Source organism: Cryptomeria japonica, chromosome 4 (assembly GCF_030272615.1).
Source record: "Cryptomeria japonica chromosome 4, Sugi_1.0, whole genome shotgun sequence".
Taxonomy (NCBI): Eukaryota; Viridiplantae; Streptophyta; class Pinopsida; order Cupressales; family Cupressaceae; genus Cryptomeria; species Cryptomeria japonica.
In genome coordinates this window covers 306,897,040-306,919,057 of record NC_081408.1, presented here as the reverse complement: position 1 = coordinate 306,919,057, position 22,018 = coordinate 306,897,040, and the positions used below count along the sequence as shown (strand labels likewise).

The window sequence follows — 22,018 nt, the reverse complement described above, 5'->3', positions numbered from 1 at the left end:
TGCCTTGTTGTTGTCTTGGTGTTGAACCTAAGTCCTTCATGCTAATGTTGTTCATCTCCATCTTGACTTTAGATGTTGATCCTTGACATTTGATGAACCCTTGAAGGTGGTGAACGCTTCACAATGTTGATTTGCCTCGATATGATTGTATGGTCTTTCCTTTATACTTTGGAGTCTTGACTTCTTTACGTTGTATCGATCCTGCAAGAGCAAAGAAATTCCTTAAAGAACAACTACAAATGAGGAGCAATACTTGAAAACCTCTAGAGAATGTATATATACCAGATCTTACTAATCTTGGAAATGACTATCTTAGGTCTGATTTGTGAAATAATCTTGCATCTCTGATTTTCAAGTTATTTCTGGTCTAATGCTATGTGAATTTTCAAAGAATGATGCCCCTTATCTGCCTTCAACTTGATCCTAAAACTTTCTCTTAATCAAAATCGCCCTCTTAAGAGTATTTTGATCAAATGCAATGATCAAAATGGTTGTCAGATTCGCTACCTAATACTATAATTCGCCTATTCTGGAAATGCAGATCTGATTTGAAATTATTTAATTGCTTTGAATGATTATTAAAAGAATTCAAAAGCATCTTTATTTATAAGCACTTGATGAAAGGATGTGTCCTTTCCTGATATGGGCCGACTTGCATCATAAATAAATCGTTTCATTGTTATTTGCTGGGTGCTTCCTTCATATTAGCCAACTTGCATCTCCACCAATTAATTTGATGTTCAAGGGAGGTCAGCATTCATGCTTCCAATTGCACAAAACTAGTCGGCATTCATCCTTTGTTTTACATTATCAAATAAGTATTTGCATCTTTATTTGCACAATTTGATTTTGATTTGATCAAATATTAATCACTTAGCAAATCGGTATTTTGCCTTTCATTCATACCAAAGTCATTTTGTATTTCGTTCGTACCACTTTCATTTTGTCAAATCCAAACTTGAAGTGGCGGCATTTCAAAGTTCATTCATACCAAGTTCATTTTGCATTTCGTTCGTACCACTTTCATTTTGTCAAATTCAAACTTGAAGTGGCGGCAATTCAAGGTTCATTCTACCAAGTTCATTTTGTGAAAAGCATTTTTCATTTTTTCATGAACAAAATCTTCTTTGCTAAGTCGGCCATTTCACCTTCAATTGTACTAAATTGATTTGAGCAATCAAAATTTAATTTAATTACTTTGCTCTATCAAAGTGGATCGGATTTTTTGTGTTCATTCATACTAAAGTCATTTGGAAGATTGAATTTCACTTGCCTTCATTCACCAAAACAAATCGGACTTTTTGTCTTTGTTTGCACAAGAAAGAAATTGACTAACATGTCAGTTATCTTCTCTAGCATCCATTTTCTCACATTGTCAATCGGTGATTTTGTTCTTTAATTGCAGACTCTCAACATGAGCGGTATTTTCACTTTCATTCGTACCACTGCATGCTAGCGGCATTTTAACCCCCATTTGTATTAGATTTCAGCCTCAAGGGCTTCATTTGTAGCAATTTGCTAGCTGAGCGGTATTTTATCTTTCATTTGCATCAACACACATGTTTGATCAGATTTTGATTGTTATATTACACAAAGGCAAATCGGGTTTCCAGGCTTCATTTGTACCAGCAGATTGGGTTGATCAGATTTTGATCCTTTTGCAGCTTCTAGTCAAAACGGCCTTCAAAGCCTCATTTGTATGAGTTGATATGTTTGATCAAACCTTGATCCCTTTGTTGACACTAAGCAAATCAGTGCTTTACTCTTCATTTGTAAACGTAAGTGCTCTTGATCAATATTGATTGCCCCTCTCACCAAGACTGATCGGTATTCTGTGTTCATTTGCACAAATTCTTTTGGTGTAGAACTTTTTTATCTTTGTGTGAACAAGAATCTTCATTGATAAATCAGTCCTGAGAGCTCCATTCGCATGCAATGATCTGATTAATCAATTTTGCTTGCCTTCACCTTTTGAATCCTCCTTGATTTAGGGCTGCCATCTATCTCCTTAATACTGTTTGCTTGAATTTGATATGGCTGATATTGCTCTTGGTGGCTGATCAAATTCGTTGGTATTGCTTGAATTCCAACCTTAATGCTTGCTCAAATCTTTATCTCTGCGTTCTGTTCTCTCTCTCTATGATCTGATAGGCAGAAATTTGTCTTTGTTTAGGCCTGCATTACTGGCTTCAATGCTTGATAAGACCTCTTTTTATGTCTGATTTTACCTTATTTGAATTTAAATTTATGTGTTTTATTTATGTGACACGTCTTTTCTTTCAAAGGCCAGGCTCCACACCTTGCAAGGAAATGGTGAAGTGGATGCTTTCTTTTAAAAAAATGCCTTAAAACTTTTACCTTCTTTCCAAAGTTTTGGTGGGCCCAAGCAATGCGTGGCAAGGAGAGGGAGAGGAATGTTAGGATGTTGTGGGTTGAAAGTGAATAGTGGTAAAAAAAGGTGCCACGTGAGGAAAGAAGTAGAGGATGTTGGGGAAAATATGGATATGGGGGATGTAGGGAACGGTAGGACATACCGTGGGGAAGGTAGATGGAGGATGTGGGAGGTATAAGGGGTAATGAAAGGAATTAAGATATGTTGGGGAGTGAAGTGGAACGGGAGGTATAAAGGGTAGTGAACGGGTAGGATGGGATGGGATGGGGGTTAGGCTAAGGAAAGGAAGGTGGGTTAGGATAGGTAAGCTTAGGGGAATAAAGGGGTAAAGGGTATGAAGTGTGCATGGTAGGCTAAAGGGAGTAAAGGGTATGAGATATAGGTTAGAAAATGTAGGGAATGGAGGGTATAAAAGGTAGAAGAAAGGTAGGAAGTGGGGATGAAGGTTAGAGGAAGGTAGGGTGAATGAAAGGAGAGGTTTAGGGAAGGGAGGTTAGGAAATGGAGAATGATGGGAGTGAAAGGTAGGAAATAGAAGGTGTGGTAAATGAAAGTTGGGAGGTATAAGGGTTGAAATAAAAGTAGGCAATGGAGGAGATGGAAGGAAGGGATCGGACCTCAGCATCCACTGGTAGTATTAGGAGAGGCAGGTCGGACACTTGGACTGAAGGGAGAGACTTGATCAGCTCTTGAGCAACTACAAATAAAAGGCTAAATAGCAAAGACTTGACAACTACCAATGTCTAAGCTAAGACAACTAACCTAGAAAGTGAAAAAAGTGGGGTCCCCATTTGCAATGGGGCGATGTGTGAAAACGTCACAATAGGGTGGAGAGTAGGAGAACAAACAAGAGAAATAGTGTTTTTCTTCATAAACATTGGAGAAAAGAATATTTCAGTTATCCCATTAGCCAAACATATCTTTCTTGCAGGGGTGTGATCATCAAAGGATCACAGGTATATTTGATTCAAAGAAGAGATATTACATGAAACCATCCCCCTAAACATTAAAACAAATAGTTTTTAGGAAGAGAAATTGCAAAAACAACATATACACTACCATAGCAAAATGTCACTAAACCTGAAATTACTGAAGAAATGGGAATGCCCTTACTGTTCATTGCCACGTGGTCCTTTGGAACATGATGCCACAACTTCAGCTGCAACGATTTGAGCTACCAAACTCCTACCATGCGACTTCAAAAATTGTAAAAGTAAGGTTTTACAGAACACAATCATAACCAAGCTAAGTACTTAGCAAACTCAAAAGAATAATAGTAATAACATGAAACTAGCATAACAAAATCAGATTTAAGTAACCAATGAATATCTAAAAGGGAAGTACTTCACTCAGCATTAAGCATATATTAATACAAATCAGAGATACATCAACAATGAATGACAGATGCTAAAGATGAGACTACAGAATGATTCTCAGTATACACTTCATGAGAAAAAGGCCTAAAGAGAATATCCTACCTGAAAAACAGATGAAATTTCTGCTGCAACCGATTCAACATTGCACTCTGAGAGCCTATTCAAAAGACCTGTAAAAACAATGGATGCAAATCAGCAAAAAGCACCATGAAAATAAGTAACCCGTGAACTAGTAAACAAAATCTCGCATGCTTCATTGCTTTCTTTTAAAGTAAAGTTCTTCATCAAAAGAAAGCACCCAAAACCTGAAAAATAAAGAACAAAAGAGAAGCCTGTTTTTAATCCCATATTTAATGATGATATTATTTTAGGTGGCCAACAAACCTCTGATGTGCCGCCGTGTCTGAGCAGATTCATTAGCTGAATCTGTCAAATTTGACCGCAAATGTGGTGCCACATACTTTACCAAAGAACTTTCTGTGTTAATTTGTTGGTCAGTCTTTTTACTTGTACCAGCAGCTTTTGACATTGAATTACACAAATGATTAGGTCTAAATGTATCATTCACATTCCCTTGACAGCCCTCCACACAAGCTTCAGACCCTTCAAGCTCAATACATTTATCCTTAGCATCCTCAAGCATAACATCCACCTCCATAGACATTTCACTTGATTCATTGTGACCTAGAAAATTAGGGTCCCTTTTCACAGAGGAAGTAGACTCTTCCGACAACTTTTTTGGTTTACTCTTAGCATCAGAAGGCTCCACTGGTTTCTTTTTCTTCTTTTTTTCTTTTCTTTGCGTTTCAAAATCTACTTCTACATAATCATCACATGAAAAAAGTCCATCCATGAGATCATTCAGCCCATCCTTAGAACCACCAAGCTTACCTTCCTTGACCTTCAGCCTTTTTGCAAGCTGTTGCTCCATCAGTAAATCTTCATCAGCAGAAATTGTCTTCTGCTCCTCCATTTTTATATACTCTTCAAACTTTGTACTGGATCGTTTGTCAGACGATCCCTTCATTCTTGAGCTTTTAGAACTTGTATCATTTGGCTCAACATTGTTTTGACATTTCTGTACCTTCTTATCTAATGTTGAATACTTCCTATCACATGGTGATGCCACTTTGTTTGATTTTGACAGCATCAACTTGTCCCTTTTACGTTTCATAAAGGCCTTCAAAAGATATTTGTAAGTCATTAATATCTTCAAATGGTATAAAGCATGTGAAAATAAGTACACAGAGAAAACAGCTAAAGGTTCTATAGAACATAAAAATACAATGTGCAAATCTAAATATTCCAAGCTTATCCAAGCATGTCAAAAGAAAATTAAAAGACAATGATTGCCAGTTTGTGAGGAAGAACAAACAGGTTTCTTTGGAGTAAAAGAGAGTTTTCTTATGAACAAACTTTATACATCTTTTTATGATGAATGTCAAAGGTGCTCTTGGAATAAACATGTTGAAAGAGGCGAACTTTGAGCTCTAAATATATTAAAATTTAAGATGTATTAATGTTAGATTAATAAACATACTATAGCCAACAATTAATGAATGGTTAAAACACCATATAAGTCTTTTGATAGTATAAAATTTATAAATGCAATTTTCAAACATAAATTGTTTGGAGGGAGGATTCAGATTCATCAAGAATGCAGTCCTGCAAAGTAATATTTAACAAATTGTAATAAAAGAATTGTTATCCAGTAATGATAGAATTTTGTGATTAGTAATACCAATTGAAATTTATGTGGATAAAGTTTAATGGCAAGGTTTCAAAGCTATGGTGCATTTATGGCATGTGAGAATATTCAGAAGCCTTGTTGCTCTTCAGAACACCAGTTTAGTGCTAGTCAAAGTAATAAAAGTGACAACCTCCTTGGGAAAGGTCCACAAAATTCAATTCTAATGACAACATGTGAAACTTCTGCATAATGCTTCAGTTTATGGCATTACATTAATCATTACTGCTTCCAAGTAAAGAGGGGCGATATCAAGTTCGCTACTGAGCAAAACAATAATGGAAGGAAAAAGGCTGCTGTCATTGGATTAGAAGGACCATATGTCCAAGACGAAGACACTTGGATATATATTGATGTGGTCAGTTTCCAAAGTTGTGGCAATTATATTATAAAACATTAGAACTAAGAACTAAATGGAAAACCAATTTATGAGACTAGATTTTCATTATTGAAGTTGCCTTTAATACTAAACAAAATAATTTTTGACAAATGAAATGCCAATCCAACCAAATATGTGTATAATAGCATTTGAAATGGAGAGGAAGAAGAATTGTAGTGCCATGAAAATTGAAAAGGGAGAGAGAGGCTACAAAGACTCAACTAAGAAGTTGCACAATCCTAACTTCCAGAGATAGGAGATGCCGAAATGTTCTGCATATTGTGACATTGTGGATGAATTGCAATACGCTCAATAATAAGAATGATAGACGCATTTAAATGCCTTTCTACAAGAAAATCTTGTCTGTGCTCCAAAATGAACAATCCTAGGAGAAAAATAGACGTGAATGTTTGTGGCGTTCCTTGAAACATAGTTTTAAATGCTTAGAAGATGGCAGATGCAAGCGTATAATGGATAACCTTAAAATCCTTCATAGATAGTGAAGAAGATATGATAAAAGAAGACATAGCAATGTTAAATCAGTGGTTAGACGATGTGTGTGTTTGTGTGTGTGTGTGTGTGTGTGTGTGTGTGTGAGAGAGAGAGAGAGAGAGATTATATTAATGTCCAGGAATAACCAAAAGAGATCAATGGGGCCTGGAAGTACAGCCAGTTACGATAGCAAGTGGGAGTAGAACATGAGCAGTAGAACAAGAGCATATCTTAAAAAACAAGAGGTTACAAGCCAAAAGAACAATAACAAAAACAAAAAATTCTAAATTAAGGGGGTTAACCCAAAATGGGTAAACCCTAAGAGATGCATTACATTTATTACAGAAATCAAGCACATAAAATTTAACAACATATTCATTGATAAAATAAGAAGCAAATGCTTTCTTATTTAGGATTACAAGTATGGGAGGCAACCCATGTTATAAATGTAGGGCAAATAAAAAAAGCATACTAAAGTGAAATAAAACATAAAGTATATCCTAAAGTCGAAACGACTTTATGAAAACCTACTAATAATAACTAATTGACAGTTACTAAATAATAATTACTTTGGTATCCTCCTTTAATGATCAATCTACTAATTACACCAAGCATATCCCAAAATTTTACAAATCTGTCAACACCCAAAGACTGCAAGAATATCTACAATTTGGTCCTCTATTCCATCTTCTACAAGTTGTATGATGAAGCAGCAACGTATTTCGACATGTATGGTATGCTTATGGAAAATTGGATGCTTGGCAAGTCTGAGCACTCCCTGATTGCCATAAAACAGGGTTTATATGCGTTGTCTATTGCATTTTCACATGAATGCATCCTATTGAACCAAACTACCTCAAATGCTCCTTTCGCTACTCCTCAATGTTCTACTTCAATTGAGAAAAGAGCTACTACATATCTCACCCATGCCAAGGCTGAAAACATATCCAAAAGTGGAATTTCTATCATCCACATAACGTGCCCAATCTGAAACCATAAACCCCCATCACCATTCTCCAGTACACTTATAGAATGCCAAAGTCAAGGGACCCCCATCACCATTCTCCAGTACACTTATAGAATGCCAAAGTCAAGGGTCCCTTTCACATATCTCCACACCCTCCTCACTAAAGTTCAATGTTTTATCTTTGGTGTTGTCATGAATCGAGAAATAAAACTCACAACATAGCTCAAATAAAGTCTGGTGGTTGTAAGATATATTAAGCTCCCCAATATTTGCCTACAGGATGACTCATTAATTTTCTGACAGTCAATGTTGGCTTAAAGCTTCAACCCTTTCTCCATAGGTGTGGACAAGATTTTGAAATTAATCATTATAAATTTATTGAGCAAACTTCTGGAATATTTAGTTTGTAAAACAAAAATGCCACCGGCTATTTGCCAAACTTGTACAATTGGCCAATAATGTAGGGGGGCTAGATTGGTCATGTCGAAAGTCACAATCATAATAGATTTGATCTATTTAATAGCATGTGTGTCGCTACTTATTAATCATCTACATATATGACCAGCATAATGATATCATTACCTATGCTTCTAACATATAGATTGGAATCTAAAGGACTCCATTGGTACCCCCATTCATCCAAGTAGCTATCGATTTTGATGTACCACGCCCTAGGTGCCTATTACAAGCTATATAGAGATTTTTCCAGTCACCATACAAGATACTACTTCCCTATAACTTGAAAACCTTGTGGTTAATACATTTGTACTTCTTACAATCTCCATTGAAAAAGGCACTCTTCATGTCCATATGATGGCCTATCCAACCAAATTGAGTTGCCATGTAATGTCCCCTATTAGAACACTACCTATTTCTCAATAGTTACATACATCATTTAACATCATTATGTTTTAAATTAGGTTATTGGGATTAGAAATGTATATAATGCAATAAATAACTAATTAAACTTAGGGTTCACCCTCACTTCTTCCCTAACCCTACAAAAGTCGGTGGAATTATTGTGCTAGGGCACTTGGAAACAGTCTACGAGTGGGCTACCTCAAAATTTCTTAAGAACATATGTTTATGTCCAACTCGGGACTCTCCCTCAAGGCTTCAGAATTATATGTCCTTACCCATCTTAGGATTTACCCATTTAGTGATCGAATTACTCTGCCTTTCCCTACACAAACCAACCTATCCTCATGAAGGCATTAGCGGAAGATTAAGGAATAGGCTATATATATAATAATCTTTCATGCACTATGAATGTAAATGAAATTAAGTATGACTGTCATACATATTGCAGTCTATATTAATATTACTACTACATTCTGCAAAAGAACATTATCAGACTTCATATATTAAGCATACATATTCAGCACATCCCCATGCATACCACCAAGAACAAAGATGTTACTGCCTGTAATTTAATAACAGATCTGATCTGATCTGATCGATGGTGATGTCACTAGATTCTTTTGATTCCTTTCCTTTAAACCTCTTAATTTGAGGGAGAGGTCACACCTCTTCATCATGCATGCCCATTGCCAAGAGACACACCCTTTCACCATTAGCACTCTTTGAAAGAGTGCAACTCTTCATTAATTCTACCCTTTGAAAGCGATACAACCTTTCACAATCAGATCTGCACTTCTAATTCACAAATTAGCCACCCTCAAATGAGGTTCTCTTCTCTCTTTTATATCTCATGTTTGAAGGAGTCACAACTTTTACATTTCATGTCTTTTGACCATTCATTAACTTACTTAAACTTTAATTATATTTAATTATATTCATTTATATTTTAATTTAATTTTTATCATTATTCTTTTGTATTTATTGTTTATTATTAAATTATATTTCAAAGTGGGGACATTACAGTCCGCCCCCCTCAAGATTGCTTGTCCTCAAGAAATGATCATGGAGTGTTCAAAATGATTCCCAATATGAAATGGCTTTGGAAACACACATGAAATAAACATGCTGGAAACATACCAGACATGAACCATAAACATAAAAAGATGGAGCATACACATGGATATATGCAAACATGGCGCATACACACAAATACATGTGTTATTAGATTCCTTCTTATTGACTGGAATGATTCAAAGATCAAAGCTCTTATACCAATTGTAATGTCCCTTACTAGAACGCTACCTATTTCCCAATAGTTACATACATCATTTAACATCATTATGTCTCATATTAAGATATTGAGATTAGTTATATAAAATGCAATAAATAACATTAAATTTAGGGTTCGCCCTCACTTCTTCCTAACCCTATGGAAGACAGTGGAATTACTATTGCTAGGGCGCTTGGAAACAATCTATGAGTAGGCTCCCTCAAGGTTTCTTAGGAACATATGTTTATACCCATCTCAGGACTCTCCCTCAAGGCTTGAGAAATATATGTCCTTACTGATGCAGGAGCATCTCCAATTGATGAGCAATCTTGCATCAACCAAAAATATTTGTTTTCAGTTTTGTTCTTGTTCAGTTCTGTGTTACAGCTTTTGTGGCTCTTCCGGCATTCTCCGGTAGTTGTTCATTTTCCGTTGTGGATCAGGTTTTTGGCTTCCAGACTTGTTCTTGTTCCTTGTTCCTGATTTTCAGTTCATTTCGACTCTTTTCCGACAAGTTGTCGCTTCCGGATCGTCTATTTCTTGGTTCCTGGAGCAGTTTGAGCTTAGCGGCTAGTTGGAGATTTCTTCTCTTGCGGAGCGCTTTCATGACTTATGGATCTAATTGGCACCACACACAATGTTCCTAGGCCCTTAGCCAACCTTCCTTGGTCGTCCACACTTCATTCTTGTTCTTTGCAGAGGAGATCTTGACACTTGGGGCCCGGCCTATTTTACACGTTTCATTTTTCTCGTCTTGGAGAATGTAAGCTTTTGTGGTCGACCCAGATGTGTTCCGGATGCTATATATACTGTTGTATTTGATTCTAGGAGAGTAGTAGAGAGATACGATGATATAGATTCTTGATTGGCAATACGAACACCTCTTGGAGGTCCGGATGGATTGTAATCTAGAATGTATTCTACAACTAGGCCTGTGAGCCTGCATGTTGCTGGATAATTTATGATGAATCTATGATATTGTGGATGTCTGATCTTGCCTTTTCTCTATTTTGTATTGGTGCTTCCGTTGTGTTACTCTTGTTGCATGATCTGGATTGTTCTCCTTGAAGACCCTTCGGACCTTGGTTGCATCAGATGGTATCAAAGCTAGTTGCAAACCTTGAGGCATTCCTTTGGGGTGAACAGATCGTTGATTTAAGGCAGGTTGCAAGTGTGTTCAATAGATCGCCGACTGTGAGGCAATTGGAACTTTGTAGTCAGACCGTCGAGCTGAGGCAGTTGCACCGGAGCAAAGGAGGAGATGCCACCGAGAAGGATAAACCCTAGGAGGGTAGAGCAGATGATGGAGGATTTCAGGAATGAGATCCGAAACGCGCTGGCTGGTTTGCAAAGGAATACGGAATCAAAGGAAGAATATGAAGAGGCAGGGGAAGAGCTAGAGGTCGAAGAGGCTGAAGGACCAGCAGATGAGGGAGAAGATAGATTCCTTAGAGCAGTGGCACAAGTGAGTAAAATTCATAAAGTTGAGGTTTCTAACTTTTCAGGTACATTGAATCTGGAATACCTGATAGATTGGATGGGAGAATTGGAGGACTACTTTGAGTTTGAAGATATTAAAGATCTATAGAGGGTTAGGTTAGAACAAACTAAGTTGAAAGGGCATGCTGCTTTATGGTGGAGAGAATTGCAGAGGGATAGAGTGGAGAATGGTGAGATGAAAATCACCCGGTGGAGACAGATGGTAGCGAGATTAAAGGCAAAATTCATTCCAAAAGCCTATGAGTTGGAATTGTTTAAGAAGTTGCAGAACTTAAAGCAGAAGGACGAGAGTGTGAAAGAGTATACTGAGGAATTCTACAAGATGATCAGATCTGGACATCGAGAGATGGATAAGGAGAAGGTGGCTAGATACATAAATGGACATAGATTTAACATTCAGGATGAGATGAGTATACTAAAGATTTCTAAAGTTGAGGAGGCTTACCAACATGCTCTGAAGGCAAAAGGTGTAGTGAAAAGAAGACAGCAGAATAACCCTAACGGAAGAGAGAGATATGCAACGAATAGAGGGTAGATGAGAGGCAGTATGGAGAAGCAAACTGTTGAAGAAGAATCAAAATCTAAATGGAGTAAAGAACTGGATCAAAAGACACAAAGAAAAGGAAATGGCAGTAGCAGCAAGGAATTCTTGGGTAAATGTTTCTAGTGTAAAGAAACCGAACATAAATCTTATGAGTGTTCTCAGGGGACTAGTAAAGGGATGGCAAGGAATTTCATGGTAAACGAGGATCAGGAGACTGGAGCTACAAATGAGAGCATGGTAGAACCGGAACAGGAAGAATACCTTATGTTTAGAAGAGTCTTGGTAGAGCAAAGCAGAGAGGAAATTGGACCTACACAAAGGAAGAATCTTTTTCGGACTGTATGCAAATCAAAATTTAAATGTTGTAAAGTTATTGTGAATAGTGGAAGTACTAAAAGTCTGGTATCAAAAGAGATGGTGGAAAAGCTTGGTTTGAAGAGGCTTGAGCATCCTTGTCCTTACAAGGTGAGTTGATTGAAAGATGATCATGTGGTAAAGGTGAGAGAGCAGTGCTTGGTAAAATTTAATATTGGACCTTACAAAGATGAAGTCTTGGTGTGATGTCTTGCCTATGAGTGCTTGTCACGTTTTGCTGAATAGACCTTAGCAGTTTGATAGAGGAGCTATCTATGATTGTAGAAGAAACCTAATCACTATTGAGAAGGATGAGCAGAAGTTTACTTTGGCTTCTTTGAAGAAGGAGAAGGAAGTAAAGAATCTAAGTTTAGTAAAGAATTGTTGTGCTAAGAAGCAGGATGCAAAAGATGGCCTTGTTGATGGGTCTAATAGAAAAGTGGTACCAGATGGCAATAAAGTTAGAGTTATGGTGGCACATAAGATGAATTTTCGTGGAAGAAATAAATTAGATTTGCAGAAGGAGGAGAGTGGAGGTAAGAGACAGTGTGTAGGTATGAAGCAAGGAGAGGAGAAGAGAAAAAGTTGGAGGATCTGGTTGAGGTACCGAAAGGGGTACAGAGGAAGAAATTTGCAGACAAGGAAGATATTTGGATCAAAAATGAGCATGGGATCTATATCCCAAATCCTTTTTGATGTTCATGAGTTCCCTCTCATGGAACATCTTTTCTACCTGGGGTGTCTGATGCAAGAGCATCCCTGATTGATGAGCAATCTTGCATCAACCAAAAATATTTATTTTCAGTTTTGTTCTGGTTCAATTCTGTGTTGCAGCTTTTGTGGCTCTTACGGCATTCTCCGGTAGTTGTTCATTTTCCATTGTGGATCAGATTTTTGGCTTCCACACTTGTTCTTGTTCCTAGTTCCTAATTTTCAATTCATTTGGACTCTTTTCTGGCAAGTTGTCGCTTCTGGATCGTCTATTTCTTCGTTCCCGGGGCAGTTTGACCTTGACGGCTAGTTGGAGATTTCTTCTCTTGCAGAGCGATTTGGTGACTTGCGGATCTAATTGGCACCACACACGATGTTCATAGGCCCTTGGTTGACCTTCCTTGGTGGTCCACACTTCATTCTTGTTCTTGGCAGATATCTTCACACTTGGGGCCCAACCTATTTTACATGTTTCATTTTTCCCGTCTTAGAGAATGTAATCTTTTGTGGGCGACCCGACTGTGTTATGGATGCTATATAGACTGTTGTATTTGATTCTAGGAGAGTACTAGAAAGATAGGATGATATAGATTCTTGATTGGCAATATGAACACCTCTTGGAGGTCTAGATGGATTGTAATCTGGAATCTATTCTGAAACTAGGCCTGTAAGCCTGCATGTTGCCCGCATGTTGTCGGATAAATTATGACGAATCTATGATGTTGCAGATGTTTGATCTTGCCTTTTCTCTATTTTGTATCGATGCTTCCGTTGTGTTACTCTTGCTGCATGATCTGGATCGTTCTCCTTGAGGACCCTCCGAACCTTGGCTGCATCGCTTACCCATCTTGGGATTTACTCATCTAGCGACTGAATTACTCCACCTTTCCCTACACAAACCCCTATCCCTACACAGGCATTAGCAGAAGACTAAGGACTGGGCTATTAATATAATAGTCTTTCATGTACTATGAATATATATATATGAAATTAAGTATGACTCTCATACATATTGCAGTCTATATTAATATTCCTACTAAATTCTGCATACGAATATTATCAGGCTTCATACATTAAGCATACATATTGAGCACATCCCCATGCATACCACGCCTGTAGCTTAATAACAGATCTGATCTGATCTGATCAGATCAATGATGATGTCATTGGATGCTTTTGATTCCTTCCCTTTAAACCTCTCAATGTGAGGGAGAGGTCACACTTCTTCATCATGTATGCCCTTGGGCAAGAGACACACCCTTTCACCATTAGCAACCTTTGAAAGAGTGCAACTCTTCATTATTTCTGCCCTTTGAAAGGCAAACAACCTTTCACAATCAGATCTGCACATGTTATTTAAATCAGATCTGCACTTCTGATTCCCAAATTATCCCCCCTCTGTAATGTCCCCATTCTTTTGACAGGCCATTGACAGTCGAATTCTAGCCACTCTCATCCCCTAGGCTAGAATTAATCAATTAATAAAGGGGATAAATAAATAATTAATGACTTACCCCAAAAAGCTAATGATTGGAGATCAAAAATTATAACTCATAAATATAACTTAAGTTGGGGCCATTTTAAGTTATTAAGTTGTTTCCCCTAGGCGAATCATTATGGGGGTCAATTTAATAATTTACATAACATTGGATATTGTGCCTAAGTCTATTAAGGAGGTATCCAGATGGATCGATGCCTTTTGCTGAAGCAATTATTTAAAGAGAGGTCAATGTTTAAGAGTATTATTATGTTTTGTCTTCTCTTGTTGAATTATGAGCTCTGCAACTCAGCATAAGCACAGGAAGAAAACCCTATCTTAGCAGTTCTGGACGTAGCCCCAGGTCTGCAACAGCATTCTACTCTAGTTTGGAAGCAGTAATTTCATCAAAATACCTATCGCTGGAATTGTTGGTGGTCTTTCTAGCAATCTGGGAGAGTTTATTTCAGCCTGAAGTAGTTTGTGGGTACAGCGATCTGCAATTGATATAGAGCCTTTCCACCAACCAGAACACACACACATGACCAGAATACATATCGCAGCTCCTTGAGGGCTTTGGACGCCAAAAAGCTTCCAGTTTATGGTCTGCTGCACATCTGAGATTAATCCTTTGACAGCAAATCAAGCTTATTGATTGGTATGTGTGATCTATAAATTCAATTATTGAAAAAACCAGTCCATGAATCAAATTTCAAGAATTTCAATATACAAAACTTGTTATCCAATGCCTAGCTTTTTTTATTAGTTTGGATTCGAAATTTAAATAATTGCTCCTGTTATCAATTTCTTTAAAATAAATAAACATATATTGTATTAAGTTTCAAAAGGGCATAGTAGAGAATATTACAGTGGTATCGGAGCCACTCTTCCTAACAGCCTGTGTGGGAATATAGTTAAATTTTAGTCATCAGATTAGATAGAAATAATTCAAACACAAATGCACAAAATTTACCCTGGGAAAACCTTCCTCTTGAAGGTGAAAAACCCAGCAATGATGTTCCTTATTCTATTTATCAATTTACAAGATGTCTTTACAATGAATTTGCTTCACTCCTCAAAGCTGATCAAACAATTTATTGAATACTTTAATCTTCCATTCACAAAATGTGAAAATATATATACGATCTGCAGTGTATGAGAAGTGCAGTTCACTCACTGTCTATGCAACTGCTAGTGAAGATATACTAAGATACGATCTGCAGAAGATGAATATATCACTGCTTAAGGATGAACACGATCTGCTTGCTGTGTGGGAGATTCAAACTACTGAAGAAAATCGCTATGATGTCGAAGTAGAATACGATCTGCTTTTATGACAATTCCGAATTTCCAAAGGAGATGGAGTGCACTGATCTATATACCCGACCATATCATGATCAAGCAACACGACTTATACCAAAAGTCGACTTCTTACCAATCAACACGTCTTATTTATTAGTCATTGGTTATATTATTATTAACCCAACTTTTCACAAAAGATGGCGGGATTATATTTAGTGGTAATTTCAAATACAAAAAAATCGGTAAGAGCATATAAATATTAAATCGATACATATGACTCGATTTCACAAAATGTCTAAGGCCGGAAGGCCAATTAGACGTTTAGTTTTGCTCTGTCGGCTCAGAAGGATACTAACCGACGCTATAAACATCAACACTCCCTCTTAGCTAGGGAGGAATCCTTCTCGACATCTGAGTTGTATAGTCATATTCACCATGGCTACTTCCAGAGGGTGAGTACACACAAATGCTAAGTCATGGAGTCTCTCACATGACATTCACCACACCTACTTGTAGAAAGTGAAACAAGGGCTGGAACCTCAAACTTCTCTCACAGAGAAGAATGCACAACAAGGGCTGATACCTCAAACTTCTCTCACGGAGAAGAATGCTCAACAAGGGCTGATACCTCAAACTTCTCTCACATTGAAGAATGCTCAACAAAGGTTGATACCTCAAACTTCTCTCACAGAGACGAATGCATGACAAAGGCTTGCACCTCAAACTTCTCTCACAGATAAGAATGCATTATAATACATATCAAGTAATCACTAATGCTGAGACTCCCTCTCAGCAAGGGCTTCATTTTCCACAATTCCAAGCTTGTCTTGAAAATGCACAAATTTCACTTTTGCAAGAGGCTTCGTGAAAATGTCAGTCGTTTGTTCCTCGGTACAAATGTATCTCAACTAAACAGCATTCCTTTGTACCATATCTCTAATATAGTGGTACTGAATCTCTACATGCTTCGTTCTGTCATGAAATACTTGATTGACTAAAAGCCTCACACAGCTTTGGTAATCACAATGTATGGTAGTAGGCTCCAATGATTGTCCAAACAATCCTGCAAGGAGCTTGCGAAGCCACACTGCTTCGCGACTTGCCACACATGCTGCAATGTATTCTGCCTCTACAGTGCTTAGAGCTACAGAAGACTGCTTCCTGCTACACCAGGAAATCATAGCAGATCCCAAGCTGAAGCAGCAACCAGAAGTGCTCTTATGATCAATAACACTCCCTGCCCAAAAAGAATCAAAATATCCTTCAAGTATCAGGTCCACACTAGAAGAGTATTTCAAGCCATATCCAACTGTGCCACGCAAGTATCTGTCTAGGTTCACTCATGAACTGGCTAAGTGCACTCACTGCATAGCAAAATATCCCACACATTGTTCTTTGGGATGGATTGATACTCCTCATCCATTGCATCTTTCCAAACTTGTTGTTTTGCGGCTTCCTCTAGACTAGAAGGTTCAGACTCAATAAGATTACACATTAATGCAACATAACCAAAAAATATTTGTGGTCTTTTGCTTTCTCTGAATGTGCCTCTAGGAGCGGCAAACTGTTATGCTACCTGCATAGTGTTTTGCACCCAAAGAGGTCTCTTTCGAGACACAACAATATCTCTAGGCCCATCAATGGGATCCAAAGGTTCAATTGTGTCATTACTCATATCAGGTTTTGTAGTCTCCCTCTAAATCTCAGGAGCATGATCAACATCCATGTCTTGAGGGGTCTCATCATCTATCTCCATGCATGAGCCCTTTGATTTCCTGAATGCAACATCTTCCTCAAATGTGACATCCCTGCTAACTTCTATTTGCTTCTGACCAGGAATGTAAATACGGTAGGCTTCGGAGATTTCACTGTAGCCCACAAATATTCCTCTCTTGCCAGAAGGTTCCAACTTGGATCTCTTGTCCTTGGGAATATGAACATACACAGGACAACCAAACAATCTCAGGTGGCTGATATCAAGCTTGATACCTAAAAAGGCTTCTTCAGGAGTCATATTTTTTAATATACGATGAGGACACCTATTCTGAAATACACTGATGTTCTAGAGGCTTCTGCCCACAGATAAATCTGAAAGTCTTGATAATGAATCATAGCTTTTGCAGCTTCAACAATAGATTTGTTCTTCCTTTCAGCCACCCCATTTTGTTGAGGGTTGTAAGGAACACAAAACTCCCTCTTGATCCCTACCTCAATACAGAAATCACGACCTTAAAATTTTCAAACCTTAAAATTTTAATTTTCTTTCTAGATAAATTTTCTACAAGATCTTTAAACTCTTTAAACCTACCTAGGACTTCAGCAGACTCTTTAGACCTTAAGAAATAAATCCAAGTCATCCTAGAGTAGTCATCTATTAAAGTTACATAATAGAAACATCCACTTAGGGATGGAATTGACATTGGACCACATAAATCTGAATGTACAAGATCTAGGATTTCTTTAGACCTACTTTCACTGTTATGAAAAGGACTTTTAATATTTTTGCCCATAGCACAACCTTTACAAGTACCATCATTTACATGAATAAGTTTAGGAATACCTTTTACCATCTTCTCCAATGATGGAAGAGCCCTGAAGTGAAGATGTCCAAGTCTTCGGTGCCAGAGTTCGCTGGAATTGGAAGAATCAAGAATAAGAGCTTGAACAGGGAGAGTGGAGAGTTTGTATAAACTCTCATGTCGATTTCCGATCACTCGAGCAGTCTTGATGCTAGAGTTCTTAGGCCAAGCAAGAACTCTTCCTTCAGAAAATGCAATTTGATAGCCCTTATCCTCCAAGGCTGAAATAGACACAAGGTTTCTCTTAATCCCTAGCACGAACAATACATCACTTAGGTGTAGAGAAACTCCAGATTCAAGGTTTAGAGATGTCGCACCAACTCCTCTTACAGCATAGCGTGCATCATCCCCAATAATAACATGGAGATGTGACTCTTTCTCCACTAGATCAGAAAAGTGCTCCCGATGACCGTTGATATGTCAAGAGGCTCCACTATCGATTAACCATGTATCACTGTCCGTAGGAACATTGCTTGATAATGCTGATATGAAAAGAAAACCATTCGAGTTATCTTCAACCTCCTTCTAAGATGAGACTTCATTGATGTTTGCTCCTTGATGATTAGGTCTTGTCACACCTAAAACACTGGATGCTAGAGAGATCTTTCTTCCTCTTCCTAGAGTCTGGTGCAGAATCTGATTTGAAATCTCTATGCTTTTTGAAGTTGCCCTTCTTCCAATACTTACGTTTCTTGGTAGATTGAGTGGCAAGAACATGTGTATCTTCATTTTGAGAACTCTTGATAATTCCTCTAGCGATCAATCTTGATTCTTCTTGAATACAATCTACATGGAGTCAATCAAACTTAGGTAATTTGGACCTTCCACTTATGCTTTGGATAAATGGCTCCCATGAATGAGGCAAACCATTCAAGGCTAGCATGACAAGGTCTTTATCAATCACTTGATCTCCAATTGCACTTAGTTGATCTCTCAATTCTGAAATTCTCATGAAGTAGGTGATGACTGAATCTCCTTTCGCCATCTTCACTTAGTGGAGTTGCTGCCTCAAGGCAAGAGCCCTACTTATGTTGTTAATCTCATATAAATCTTCCAAGGTTTTGAACATATCTCTCGCAGTTGTCATCTTGGATATGAGAGGCACCAAGTGATCCCTCATGGAGTCGATTAACATCTTCTTTGCTTTGATGGCATTTTTCTTGAATTGAAGTTTCTCCTCATGATCTTCAGGTTAGAATAGATCCTTTTCTTCCACGAATTGAAGATCATTTTCTTCAAGTGCAATGAGCACTCTAAACTTCCATGAGGTAAAGTTAGATGCGCCTTCAAGCCTATCTTCAACTTTAAGGCCGTTGACCATTTTCAAGACTTAGAGGATACTTTTCGAATAAAGGAGAGAGAAGAGAAAACTAAGAAGTTGTAGAGAATTTGATCACAATCTTCTTTCACCGTGGCTCTGATACCATGTTAAATTTTAGTAATCAGATTAGATAGAAATAATTCAAACACAAATGCACAAAATTCACCCTGGGAAAACCTTCCTCTTGAAGGTGATAAACCCAGCAATGATGTTCCTTATTGTATTTATCAATTTACAAGATGTCTTTACAATGAATTTGCTTCACTCCTTGAAGCTAGCATCAAACAATTTATTGAATACTTTAATCGTCCATTCACAAAGTGTGAGAATATATATACGATCTGCAGTGTATGAAAAGTGCACTCCACTCACTGTCTATGCAACTGCTGAGTAAAGATATACTAAGATACGATCTGCAAAAGATGAATGTATCACTGCTTAAGGATGAACACGATCTGCTTGTTGTGTGGGAGATTCGAACCGCTGAAGAATATCGCTATGATGTCAAAGTAGAATACGATCTGCTTTTATGATAATTCTGAATTTCCAAAGGAGATGGAGTGCACCGATCTATATACCCGACCATATCATGATCAAGCAACACGACTTATGCCAAAAGTCGGCTTCTTAGCAATCAACACGACTTATACCAAAAGTCGGCTTCTTACCAATCAACACGTCTTATTTATTAGTCATTGGTTATATTATTATTAACCCGACTTTTCACAAAAGATGGCGGGACTATATTTAGTGGTAATTTCAAATACAAAAAAATCGGTAAGAGCATATAAATATTAAATCGATACATATGACTCGATTTCACAAAATGTCTAAGGCTGGAAGGCCAATTAGACATTTAGTTTTGCTTTGTTGGCTCAGAAGGATACTGACCGACGCTATAAACATCAACAAATATCACTTGCATGCCAGTTTCATGGTGAATTTGGTGGTTGCATGTCAAAATAAAGAAATTCTATGTATAGATATAACACCAGAAGTAGGTCCGGTCCGGGCATCAGGAGGAATCTGAAATCAGACCAGCTGAAGATGAAATGGGTGAGAGAAGAGATGGATCACCACCTCGAGATTTAAGCAATCAAATGGATAAATTTCTGACAACATTTGCTCAGCAGCAGCAGCAAATGTTTCAACAATTCCAAGATCGAATGATCACTGCTATGGGTCAGTTGAGGATGGATCGTTCTAGGTCCAGAAGATCAAGTAGTGTACCCAGTCGGGCCAATAGTAGACATGAAAACCATGGCAGAGCAGGGTCTAATGCTGTTAAGACAGTGACTACACGATCAAATAGACCCCTTTGTCCTACCTCCTTGCCTAGACAAAATGAGGAAGAGACAATCCTGTAGCAACCAGAGGAAGAAACTCATATAACAGTTGATGTGATGGCTGCATATGCTGATTACATGACACTTCTGGAACAAGTTAGAGCGTTAATGAACTTGAATCAGTTCATGGATCAGCAGAAGGAAAAGACTAGATACCGTATGAACAAGCAAGACGAAAGGCCTAGAGGACAAGGTAGGCATGGTGTTCAACCGGCAGAATATAAGGATGCACTAAATAAAATCCCTTTACCTACTTTTGATGGCAGTGGACAGATGAGTGTCAAATCTTGGGTACACAAACTTGACACCTTCCTGTCACTCAAACCGATGGAAGAAGATAAGGCCATTCAATTTGCCACAATGCATTTAGAAGGAGTGGCCTATGACTGGTGGCAACATGCGTTGGTCTCTCGGGATCATGCACTAATTCATTCTTATGAATAATTTGTCAATAAATTGATAGCCCGGTTTGACAAAAAGATGTGGAGGTCTATTATAGGGAGTTGGCACAGCTTAAGCAGATTGGTCATGTAGAAGCATATATCAACGAATTTCAAAAAATTGCAATGATGGCCCCTGATATGTCCGAGAGGCGTGTTACAATGCTATTTGTTGAAGGCCTGAGTGACAGATTGTGAGGGTTGGTGAAGGCTCATAAGCCTAGCACATTACACGATGCCATTAGTCTAGCATTGGATCTAGAGACCACACCTCCCTTCCAACCGCAGAAGAAGTTCTTTAGTGGTTCCCAATAAAAGCAAAAAGGTTTCAAACAACAAAAGAACTTTCCATCAAAACCAAATCAGGAGTCTAGGAATGAACTTCGCAGGAAGAAGTTATACTTTAACTGCAAGTAACCATGGGAGCCCGGCCATCATTGCCTTGGTAAAGGCAAGGTGCATTTGATGGAGGTGATTTCTGAGGATGAAGAACAAGAAGAATAGGATCATAGCACTGATGAGGGTTCTAATCAAGGAGACCCACCACAGATAGAGTTGGAGGACTCCGCGACTAAAGAATTTCCACATATTGCTACTTTATCTGGAGTTCCTTGTAGCCGGCCATTCAGGCTGAAGGGTGTTCTTAAGGGACAGAGGATGGTATGTTTGGTTGACAGCGGAGCCACGCATAACTTCATTGACGAAGGATTAGTAATGAGGCATGGGCTTCAGGCTAAGGAGTTTCCAGGATTCAGTGTCATAGTGGCTGATGGTTTTCCGTTGACTTGCACTAAGGTAATTCCCTAACTCAGTATACAGTTTGGTGACTACACTTTGACAGGGAACTTCTATGTGATTAATCTCAGTAACATACATGTTGTGTTGGGATTGGAGTGGTTGGAGTCACTTGAACTATGTTTAAGACTTCAAACAGATGCAGTTGGAATTTATGGTGAATGGG

The 22,018-nt window shown here is 38.1% G+C and overlaps 1 protein-coding gene across 3 annotated transcripts in view; it reads right to left on the bottom strand.

The window, feature by feature from the left end:
- The window catches only part of LOC131052122 (uncharacterized), a 184,223-nt gene that overhangs the window by 107,891 nt on the left and 54,314 nt on the right, over window positions 1-22,018 (bottom strand). For all 3 annotated transcript variants that reach the window (XM_057986722.2, XM_057986721.2, XM_059219807.1), the window contains 3 exons: window positions 4,152-4,947; window positions 3,870-3,937; window positions 3,505-3,587 (listed from right to left, as the gene is read on the bottom strand). In XM_057986722.2, the coding sequence (XP_057842705.2) occupies window positions 3,505-3,587; window positions 3,870-3,937; window positions 4,152-4,947 (947 nt within the window). The remainder of the gene's footprint in view (window positions 1-3,504; window positions 3,588-3,869; window positions 3,938-4,151; window positions 4,948-22,018) is intronic.